The sequence below is a fragment of the Musa acuminata genome, chromosome BXJ1-4 (genome assembly GCF_036884655.1).
Source record: "Musa acuminata AAA Group cultivar baxijiao chromosome BXJ1-4, Cavendish_Baxijiao_AAA, whole genome shotgun sequence".
In the NCBI taxonomy this organism is placed as follows: Eukaryota; Viridiplantae; Streptophyta; class Magnoliopsida; order Zingiberales; family Musaceae; genus Musa; species Musa acuminata.
Window position 1 is genome coordinate 4,342,653 of NC_088330.1, and position 11,019 is coordinate 4,353,671.

At 37.9% G+C, this 11,019-nt stretch overlaps 2 protein-coding genes across 5 annotated transcripts; one reads left to right on the forward strand and one right to left on the reverse strand.

Annotated features, from left to right (window-relative positions):
• The first annotated feature begins 124 nt into the window (after window positions 1-124).
• LOC135642569 (two-component response regulator-like PRR95) lies at window positions 125-7,848 on the forward strand. 4 transcript variants are annotated; one of them, XR_010498004.1, is made up of 9 exons: window positions 125-332; window positions 2,805-2,969; window positions 3,075-3,205; window positions 3,325-3,450; window positions 3,876-4,029; window positions 4,135-4,468; window positions 5,800-6,511; window positions 6,704-6,964; window positions 7,710-7,848. XR_010498004.1 is itself a non-coding variant. In XM_065158836.1 (9 exons), exons 3-9 carry the CDS (start codon window positions 2,927-2,929, stop codon window positions 6,833-6,835), a joined length of 1,632 nt encoding a protein of 543 aa, XP_065014908.1. In that variant the 5' UTR covers window positions 202-332; window positions 2,361-2,570; window positions 2,805-2,926; the 3' UTR covers window positions 6,836-7,082. The 4 variants fall into 4 exon arrangements, 3 of the variants coding, with proteins under 3 accessions (XP_065014896.1, XP_065014903.1, XP_065014908.1); XM_065158836.1 differs by lacking the exon at window positions 7,710-7,848 and adding an exon at window positions 2,361-2,570 and having other exon boundaries at window positions 202-332; window positions 6,704-7,082; XM_065158824.1 differs by lacking the exon at window positions 7,710-7,848 and having other exon boundaries at window positions 6,704-7,082.
• Window positions 7,645-9,122, reverse strand: LOC135642582 (B-box zinc finger protein 20-like). The gene is made up of 3 exons (XM_065158840.1): window positions 8,531-9,122; window positions 8,042-8,386; window positions 7,645-7,968 (listed from the first exon to the last, which is right to left on the reverse strand). The coding sequence occupies exons 1-3, from the start codon at window positions 8,714-8,716 to the stop codon at window positions 7,696-7,698; spliced, it is 804 nt and encodes a 267-aa protein (XP_065014912.1). The 5' UTR covers window positions 8,717-9,122; the 3' UTR covers window positions 7,645-7,695.
• Between the last annotated feature and the right edge of the window lie 1,897 nt (window positions 9,123-11,019).

Below are 11,019 nucleotides of genomic sequence, written 5' to 3' on the forward strand. Positions count from 1 at the left end.
GGAAAAGATATTTTCCTCGAGGGGATATTTGGTTGCGGCGGAGCCGTGGATCGCTGCGGTGTCGCTTACCTCACCAACGAGCGAACAAAGAGGTGCGAAGGAACAGACGGCCGTGGCGTGGTTAGGGTTGGAGGTGGATATGGGGGCGAAAGAGGAGAGAGGAAGGTCAGGTGAAGAGGAGGCGGAGGCGGAGGCGGTGGTGGCGGGAGAAGGGGAAGTGGAGGAGGAGGAGATGGTCTTGCCGAACATGTCGGTTAGGGTGCTGCTTGTGGAGGGGGATGATTCCACCCGGCAGATCATTGCCGCGCTCCTCAGGAAGTGTGGCTACAGAGGTTCGTTTCTTCTCCTTCCACTTCTCCGGCTGATCCTTTGATATGTAACAGATCGATCCCTACTTTCCATACTTCCGCTGATGAAAATGTGATTCCTATCGATACTTACAAACTGAAGCAGATAGGTGTATATCCGTGGCATGATCAAATTGGCTTTTGATTCTTATGATTTGGTTTTGGGATTTAGATATAGGTTAATATTTCATCATTGATGGAATTATTGGACTACGCAAAGTTACAAAGTGGGAGCTGAAATATTCTTGATACTTTGGGTTCTTTAGAGACATCGTGTTAGATAATACTTTGCTTGTTGTTATTAATGAATCGACCTTTGGAAGTATATTGCTACACAAAAATGTTTCTTTTACTATTGCAATGGTCCATTAGTTTTCTTTTTCCGGATTCAGTCTAATTGAACTTCTTATGGATTTAATTTGTTGGACTCAGCTTCAGGAGTTTCCACATATGTGATTGTAAGGAAATCAGCAAGCGTGATAAAGACTTTTTAGATAGGAAAGAGGTTCTATGTTCCAATGGGCTCTGTGATGAAATTAATATATTATCTGTTTGTCCTATGATTACTTGATGATTTGATGGGTGACAATTCGATGGGCTCTGTGATTATTTGATGGGTGACAATGTTAAATCTAAAGGCTCTTGCATTTCATTTCATTAAGTTCCATTGTTTTCCTTTAATTCATGTTGCTTAGAAGATTCATCAAGGGGTTTGGGTGAAACTGAAAGAATTCCTTGGTTAGATACAATCTAAAGGCTAAATGGTAGAGGATGAATACTGGGGTAGACAGATGATTAGTTTCCTGTTGTGGAAGAAGGAAAGATCTCAGTAATGATATATTGGTTGTGATCAAATGACATGCCATGAATGGCAATTATTACTGCTAATGGCAATTAATTTACCATAATGCTAAGTTAAGAAAGTATACATATATATATATATATATGTATATATATATATATACATATATACATATATATGCATATACATATATAAATATATATACATATACATATATATATATATATATATATATATATATATATATATATATATATATATATATATATATATATATATATATATATATATATATATATATATTCAATTAAACGAGCATAGTCTTGTAAAAAAACATTGAGTAAATACAGGGGTATTGATGAGATGCAGACTATAAAGGAAAAAAGAAACCAAATAGGTGGAAGTGAAAAGCTGAGTTAGATCCCTGTTGTTCATCTTTTTGTTGCTAGATGTTGTGTTTAAAACACATGAGGTAAGTATTGAACATTTAGGAACATGCCAAAGTAGGACTACTAGAGGAACCTTTAACATATTTTTCTTATTTTAATGTTATAAAATTAACAACTCATACAGACTATAAAGGAAAAAAGAAACCAAATAGGTGGAAGTGAAAAGCTGTGTTAGATCCCTGTTGTTCATCTTTTTGTTGCTAGATGTTGTGTTTAAAACACATGAGGTAAGTATTGAACATTTAGGAACATGCCAAAGCAGGACTACTAGAGGAACCTTTAACATCTTTTTCTTATTTTAATGTTATAAAATTTGCAACTCATACATCCTTAGACAAAGTGACAAACAGGCCTCAATTTGCTGTGAACACTGCAAAATGGCCAGCTGGATACAGGAACTTCAAGTTTTTCTTTCCCAGAATTTATTTTGATGCATTTGACGAGTAGCTTGTTACTCTAAAATGCTGTCATTAAAAGACAATTTAAAAATGCTTTTACAATCAAGACAATTACAGCCTTTTAGTATTGGATTGTATTAGTGTACGGATCTTTATTACATAGGATTTCACCTCACAAAGTCTTGCTGTGTGCAGATCATTTAACATCTTTTGTGATTATGCATTTACTGTGTAAATGAAAGTCGACTTCTTCTATATAGTATAGCTTTCCTATTAGGTTTCTGTATGTCAATAACCTAAAATTAGGAACTTTCCCACATTAGGTATTGCCCAAGATGATTTTTATGTCAAACATTTGTAGCAGGGTATCAAAACTAGTGTTCACAGTTTATGAATGAGAATGGGAGAAAAGTAGGAAGGACACAGAGAACACATACAACAGAAGGACCGATAGACCTAAATCCAAACTAGAAGAGCTTCTATAGGAGACAGAGAACACATACAACAGAAGGACCAATAGACCTAAATCCAAATTAGAAGAGCTTCTATCAGTTCTACCTGCCTCCACCAGAAGGTAAACTCTTGGTTCTAAACCATACACATATTTCAGCAATAAGCTTTAATCTTTTAGATCAACCAACTACAGTTTACTGCTTGCTTTAGTCTTTTATGATGCAGGGATCACATCCTTCAAGTTTTTCATTCAGAAGTTCCATTTGTATGGAGTACCATGCTTTTCAATTTCAAGATAAACTGGCATTTTTAAGATGGAAATATCCTTAAAATTTTTATGTTTCGGATCCAACAGTTGCTGCATCATCATCAGATGGCTTGAAGGCATGGGAAACACTCAGGGAGAAACCCCAGAGTATAGACCTTGTTTTGACTGAAGTTGACTTGCCATCAGTCTCTGGATATGGCCTTCTCAGCATGATAATGGATCATGAGACATGCAGGAATATTCCAGTCATAAGTATGATTCGTGATTTTTGACTTCTTTCCTGTAATGCTCTTTGAGAAGAGTTTCTTAGCAGTAATACTTAGGTCACAATACAAAATCTTCCTTTGATTCATCCAGTGATGTCTTCACATGATTCCGTCAGCATAGTTTTCAAGTGCATGTTGAAAGGTGCAGCCGACTTTCTCATTAAACCAATCCGCAAGAATGAGCTTAGGAATTTGTGGCAGCATGTTTGGAGAAGGCAAATTGTAAGATTCATTTACATCTTAGTCATCATTATCCCCTCGAACTTAACCATTGGCTTTATTGTAATATTTCTTCTTATCTGAGCATATATTGATATTTGCATAATTGCATTCTCTGTAAGGCAAGTGGACAGAGTGGTGTGCATGAGATTCAAGATAAATGTGATGCAAAGCATAAACTGAAAGCTCATTCCAGAAAAGGAGGACATTCAACCGATTACACATATAAGGAATGCAGTGATGCTCAAGTAAGAGATCTTCATACTATATTTAAATTGAGTGTACAGCATATATGATATGATTTCCATTAAATGATGGATCATTAACTTCCTGTAACTCTATTTGTGGAATTTTTTTTCCCTATTACAAGATTACTGGATCTATACTTCTCCTACATATAGCCTAAACATCAGAAATAATATTAGAGATTCTACATGCAATATTCCTATACTTTGTACTTTTATTATAGCTTGACACAACAGGGTATGTTTTGACAATCTCAGTTATCATATTTTTTCTTGTGAAATTATTTCTGATTGTAAGCACAAGATTGATCTTTATTTTAGGATATTTTTCTTTCAGTGAAGTGTAGCGCGCTTCTGGCAACAAATCTGAATGTAGAATTGTAAATATAATTTCACCTAGACACTACACTTTTCCACCTCTTGTGCAGAGCTCTTGTGCAAGGTCAGATGTGGCAACTGACATTAAACACAACCACTTGGAGCTCAAGCAGCGAAAAGCAGTGGAAGCATCTGTAACTCTGAATGATGGAGAGAATATTCAATTCTACAATGCACCATTCTGTAATAAAAATGCAGCTAATGGTACTATTTTTCGTCATGTTCAATTTTCATTTTTCTCATTATGACAATTTGGGACTTTATGCAACTGAGATAAGCTGGTTCTGTTTAAACTTGTTACTGTCACAGCAGCTAGTAAAAATGTGGATGTGATACAAAAAGAATGCATGGACTCCAACACTATCACCAATGAGAAAGATGGCCAGAAATGTTATCATGACATAACTTCTATAATCCGAGTGATTGATAATCAATCAAAGGGTACTCTTCAATCTAGAGGCAGAAACACTGTTCAAAGTGGGTCTTCAGACATGGCAATTCATGATATTGATGTTATTCATAAGTCTTGCCCCACACCTCAGTTGGAGCTCTCTCTAAAAAGATGCGAGAGAATACTTCCTGAGAAGCATGACTGTGATGAGATCAATGTGTGGAACCATTCAAATTCATCAGCCTTCTCACTGTGAGTGTTTCATTATACTTTAATTCACAGCTTAAGGCTCGACTAATTTTTTGATCTTCATATTAGTAAATCATAGACATTGCGCTTATGCAGAGACAACCTTGTTACCCATATTAAGGTTGCTCTATTACCACCTGGTTGCAGCAGTTCTAGTCATGCAAACAATCTCTTTGAGTGCAGAGCTATGACCGTAATTTGACCCTCTCAATCCCCTGCAATGGAGGGAGGAGTCATCATTCACAATGACACCTTTTTTAAAATGAGGGTTTACATTCGAACCAACATTCGGATATTGTTAGATCACATGAAATGAAAGTTGACATTCTTCACCCGGTGAAACATTTGAAAATTTTAGTTTATCTTATCCGAAATAACATCTGATTAGTTGTGTTTATCTAGTTGGGGATTATGTTGATTCTATGAACTCCTAAGGATCTGAAGATGAACATTAGTCAAACATGTAGCATACGCCTGTTTTACATAAAAACGGGCTTAAAATGATCTAATTTCTAGACATATTTCTAATGTCGGATTTCAAGAGGGTATCCAAAATCAAGAATTTCTACTGCATATATTCAATTAAAGAGATTGGACAAGTAGTAAAATGCATGGAATTAAAAGATTTCAGAGTTTGTGCTAATAGAATATAGTGTTCTTGTATGCACATGGCTGGTTCTAAGGACTATTTTCCTTTTTTATTAGAAAATCAAAGCTGATGCCGGATTATTCATTGTCTATGAAGGAAAGTTAAAGGAAGAAGATATTTGGATTAGAGCTATTAGAGAGGCATGATGTAGAATTGATAGTGTATGAGAAAATGGATTTTTGTTCTTTTTTTCCATCACTGGATTTTATGTTCATTACAAACAGAACGATCTAATTTCTCTACCAGATCTAGACTACATGAAAACAGCCTTTATACTTGCTGAGTATAGCTTTGTACACTAATCCTTTTTAGCAGCAGCAGGAGCCTCATACATTGGGCTGCCTTACTTGATATTGACTATTTTTGGCAGTCTTTATTAATTGGTCAAGATTATGGTGTTAGAGACCATTGAAAGAAGTTTCTTCCTTTATACTAATTCATGTTGCCCGCCTTTTCCTCTTTGCATGTCTTTCCCAATAGGCCTTCTCTTTACTGTATCGTAAAGGGAACTAGGTGGAAAATTTAAACATTCAATTTTACATACTTGCTTTCTTATGAACCTTTTCTCCTCTTTTCCGTGCATCCTGTGAATGATTTTTTATGATAAAATAAGTTGGATCTGTTGTAGACATTATCTTATATCCATAATTTGTCATAGAACTACTCAACCTGTCTTTTACTACAGGTACAATTCCAGAACAGTAATGCCTACCTCGCTGAATTCAGGATCTAAAGGCAATGACCCGAATTGTACTGAACATTCAAAATATCAAGGTTCTACTATAAATATGGAAGAGACGACGTTCGAGGTTGTAGAACATTCAGTTCAATGCAATCCCCTTCAAGTTATTCCATTCACTCTTCCAGTTGGAAACATGCCCTTGTGTTCCGAGTATGATACAGCAATGCAACACATGATTTATACAGAGTCAGATCATCAATTTTGGAGTACAAGTCCATCTGTTTGGCTAAAAACTACCACAGAGACAAACTCATCACACCAACCTACCCAAGAAGACCAGGACTCTGTGGAAGGTGGCATTCCAGATGGCAAGAACACTAGAAGTTCATCTTATCATTATGTGCAAGAGCAGGAAGAACATATGGAAGTCGATAAACAGAGGCACATTTTATCAGCAGCTGGTGAAAATGGTAGTAGTAGCATATGTAATGGTGGAAGAAGTGAACCTAATAGCAGTGCTAGTGGGGGTGTTCTCAGTGGAACTACCGGACACACGTTTGCAACAAATATTTTCAGGCCCATCACAGTGACGGTAAATGATGAGGTCAAATTGGCTCGTGAAGGAACCAAGGTAACAGATGGTAGCATGAGCCAAAGAGAAATGGCTCTAAACAAATTTCGATTGAAGAGGAAAGAAAGATGTTTTGAAAAGAAGGTACTAATTTATATTCAACTTTATGGTTCTTAGAGCAATCATCATTTTCGGATTGAAATGAAGCAAACTAGATTCTTCTCGGACAAGACAAGCTAGTGATATGAACTTGACTAGTGATAAACAAGATTACAATCGAAAGCTTCATCGTATATGAAATACTGATTCATGGTGATTTTATTTTGAGTTTCACAGGTTCGGTATCACGCCAGAAAATTACTTGCAGAGCAGCGTCCTCGAGTGAAAGGACAATTTGTTCGTCAAGCGAAACTCAATCCTCAGCCAACATTTGCAGGTGCCTTTCAGAGTGATTCAGCTGCTTGGTAACTTCGGCATCCGAAGACATCTTATCATGCAAGTCAAATGAATGGGTGTGCTTTGTGAAATAGAAATTCAATATGAATTGAGGTGGAATACTCGTCAACAAAATTCTCAAGAAACATGTGGTGATTTGAGGTATTTACTTAGATCGAATGTGAGCTTTTTTTGTATGCTGTATATAATCATACGTTGTAGACGTCTTGTTTGTTTCTTGTCTCTACATGCTTTCATCAACTGGTTTTGATGTTTTCCACTTTCCTCTGTCGTCCTTTTCTCTTGCATTTCTGTGATATATATATATATATATATATATATATATATATATATATTGTTTGTCGTGAGATAACTTGGCCTTGGAAAAGGGAAGAGTCTTGAAACTCTGTCCCAAAGATAGACTAAGTCTCTCTAGCTTCCAAAGTCCAAGGAGAGGATCTTATTCCCCTCTACGAGACCTTGGCTGTTTGAGCTTCCATGGGAAATCCATGAAAGGGCTTCCTATATATATATATATATATATATATATATATATATATATATATATATATATATAATGTCCTTTTTTTTTCTTGTCGTTTTCCTTTCTCACCTCAAAGGAAGCAAAAAAAAAAAAAAAAACCTAAGTTACTGTTGAGAAGACAGATAGATAATTAGCTATTCTTATTATCTCGTTTCTTACCCCTTCAAAAATTATATTGAAATTCTTAGACTTATGAAAGTAAAATATTTAATCATCTTTCTCTTTATGTCGTCGATTATATTGATAAAAATATCATACATATTCAATGATAAATAGAAGGGAAACAGAGTTAACAGACTTTTGAAAGTATAGATATATTAAAGATAATTAATTATAAGCTAATATGTGATTAACTAACTTTAGGCACACCGAAAGTTAACGAGCGCCTTGGTCTCTTGTTGGGAGTCGGAATAGAGGAGCTCTGAGGCACCACGAGCGCCTGTTCGGTCCGCTCTCGGAAGTTGATTCCTACCTTGTTGCCTCCGAGCCGGTGCTGGTCGTGGGCGGCGCCGCCGGCGGGAGGACCTGGTGGAGGAAGCTGAGGTACGTGTGGCGCGCAGATGGTTTCCAGCCCGCCGCCGCTGTCCAGATCAGCGTCCAGGGAAGGCAGCGACTCATCCACCTGCACACCATATATTAGCTCTCGTGATGATTCGATCTTGGAGCCTTTTCTGGATGTATTTGTAGCCGTGGACCTTGGAGAAGCCATCCATGGCGACGTTGGCGGCCGCATCATCATCCAGTAGGTCCTCAACGTGCCAGCCTGGGCACATCTTGATGAGATACTCCGAGATGCTACTGGCGCCGAAGTTGGCTGTGGCCGAGGTCGTAGAGGCGGCGGGGACTATGGCAGTGGCGGAGAAGCTATACGCCGCCGTCACTGGCTCGGGTGCCGAGATGGGAGCGGCGGAGAAGCGGACGCCGGTGAGGAGGAACCTGCTATGCTTCATGGTGAGGTGGTTGGCGCTGTGTATGGAGGCATCGCAGGCTCCACAGAGGATCGCTCTGTCCTCTCGGCAGAACAGAACTGCTCTCTTCTCCTACAAATCATACCACCGTAACTCAACTCTTTCCCCGTAAAGATTCGAACTTTGGCCGCGAAATGACGCCATGGAATGGATCTTACAGCAAAGCGTTCAAAAAATCTATGGAGCCTCTTGAATCGGTTCTGATACTCGAACTACCTGACAGACGTCGCAGAGGGGATTGGAGCGGGCGGAGGGGGAGTCGAGGGAGAAGCGGCGGTGCTTGCCGGCGAGGATGTTGGCGCAGTGCACCCGGCGGTCGCAGGTGTCACAGAGAGCGGCCTCGTCCGCGCAGCAGAACACCAAAGCCTCCTCTTTGCCGCAAACATCACACTGTATCTTCATCTCTTACTGTCACACAGAAATCTCTCCTTCAAATCTGAGTTAATGGAGTTGTAGAAGAAGAGCGGAGGAGGCACGCACTGCAGAGAGAGAGAGAGAGAGAGAGAGAGAGGGTGTGTTCTTGGAATGCTTGTGGACTGACATGACGGATTACAATGAATTGGCCAAATCTTGGGAAAGAACAGTAGTAAAGAAAGATCCCTTGTTGGCGTTCACGTTGGGAACGTGGTCCAACCATGGAGCTTTTGTCGCCAAGCCGTCTCATTTCGTTGAGGATCTTATTGGATGGCAAGAGTGTGTGTGTGAAGCTAATCATTTAGTTATGGATCTTATAAGATTGCTCCTAATACTTTGTATTAGATCTTAGTTGAAGTTAATGACTCTTGGTGACAAGGAAGGCTGGTTTCAACTCATCTGGATTGCAATCTAATCGATAGTCTATGCTAGTTGAGAGGATCTTACTTTTTTTCTTTTTATTTGGCGTGAAAATTCGATTGATTCTTAGTACAGCGTAGAATGATTTCTTGATCATTAGTATGTTTGCTCAACGTGATTGTGATCTATTGGAAAAATGGGTCTAAATAATCTATTTGGAGCAATATGAAAATGTAATTCCAAGATGCACGTATAATCTGTCGTCAGATCGATACTTAAAACCGTGCTACAAACTTCCAATTATACCTCACTTAATACAAAACAATAAGAAGCTTATTATTGGCAGCCTCTTTTTTTTTTTTTCTATTAACAATCTTTTACTATTCATAACCCCTTAAAAAATATTATTTTATTAGTTATAATCTCAATATTACTGATTTTATTTATTTATTTTTCTTCCCCATAACCTTGCGCTCTATGACAATGTTGTCGTCACTCCACGCTCCTTAACGATGTCATCATCGTCCTGCTCTCACAAACATGAATGATCTCGTCGAAGGAGCCAGATGCGATCATGTTGGATTAGGGTTATAGGAGTAGCAAAAGTCGTAATTGGTATGACCTGAGAGGGTCTTGACAATGATATTGATAATAAGGTGCTAAATTCAAATAATATGATCGTCCAACAGAGGTAGCGACCATAAGAGGAGGAGTGGTTAGAGCTCGAAGAGGAGGGAGAAGTCGATGATAGACCACACGTAGAGGGTCTTATCATCGAAGGTGAAAGTGAGAGAGAGCTATCTCCTCGATTGTGATACACAACCTTGATGGGCCACAACCATGGTGTTTCCGTCGTCAAGTTCTCTCCTTGAGAGATAGCTATCAGGAGAGAACTTGACAACATAAACAATATGATTGTGGCTTATCAAGGTTGTGTATCACAATCCAAGAGGAGGGAGAAGAAAAGGATATTTAAATTTATTCAAAAAAATAATTTTAAAATATTAAAAAAATTTAAAAAGATAATAAATAAGGTTATGGTCCATTTTAGCCCATATGGTTTTGACTATGGACCACTTAAGCCCTTATGATTTACTCGTATCTAAAATAACTCTTATATTTTAAAAAACGTAGCATATAAGCCTCTTCCATTAAGTCTGAGTTAACAGACGTTAGAGTCTGCTTACGTGGCATGTTGAATCATAATAAATTATTAATATAATAACATATATAATTAAATTTTTAAAAAAATTATTTTAGCCCATGTGATTTTGGTTATTGACAACTTAATCCCTAGTTTTACTCGTGTCTAAATAACTCTTATATTTTCTAAAACATAGCATATAAGTTCCTTTTGTCAAGTTTGAGTTAACAGACGTTAGAGTTTGCTTCTATGACATGTTGACTCACAATAAATCATTAATATAATAATAAATTATTAATATAATAATATGTATAATTTAAATTGATACCACTATTAATGGTAGGAGGCATCGTCATGGAAGCGACCACCAGAAGCAGCACCGAGCCACTACTACCTAGTAGGGCGTCATAGGCACATCGTCTCTCCCGTGCTGACGATAAGCTCAAGAGCTTTCGGGTCCTACTTCAGGTAGATGTGCGTCGACCAATTGGATACTAAGCATACAATGGTCTCCTAGTCTCTCTTCCTCCTCTTGGACATCTTTGTCCCCACCGCCTCCCACTTCATCCCCTCCTGCACCCTCATCTGTCATGCCTACGACGTGTGGTCCAACTTTCCCTCACCCTCACCTCCTACCTCTGCCTCTCCGCCTTCATTCGCTATGGTCTCCGTCATTTCATCTTCTTTGATAAGATAGATCTTTTTTTTTAAATTTAAATTATACATATAATTATATTAATGATTTATTATGAATCAACATACTATATAAGCATACTCTAACGTCTAT

Excerpts from the sequence above, each read along its gene's own strand:
- LOC135642569 (XM_065158824.1), top strand. The coding sequence starts at position 140 with ATGGGGGCGAAAGAGGAGAGAGGAAGGTCAGGTGAAGAGGAGGCGGAG. Across the intron at positions 2,970-3,074 it reads CAGGAATATTCCAGTCATAA|TGATGTCTTCACATGATTCC; the intron begins GTATGATTCGTG and ends TGATTCATCCAG. Across the intron at positions 4,469-5,799 it reads AATTCATCAGCCTTCTCACT|GTACAATTCCAGAACAGTAA; the intron begins GTGAGTGTTTCA and ends CTTTTACTACAG.
- LOC135642582 (XM_065158840.1), bottom strand. The coding sequence starts at position 8,716 with ATGAAGATACAGTGTGATGTTTGCGGCAAAGAGGAGGCTTTGGTGTTC. Across the intron at positions 8,387-8,530 it reads CCCTCTGCGACGTCTGTCAG|GAGAAGAGAGCAGTTCTGTT; the intron begins GTAGTTCGAGTA and ends TATGATTTGTAG. Across the intron at positions 7,969-8,041 it reads CCATGGATGGCTTCTCCAAG|GTGGATGAGTCGCTGCCTTC; the intron begins GTCCACGGCTAC and ends TATGGTGTGCAG.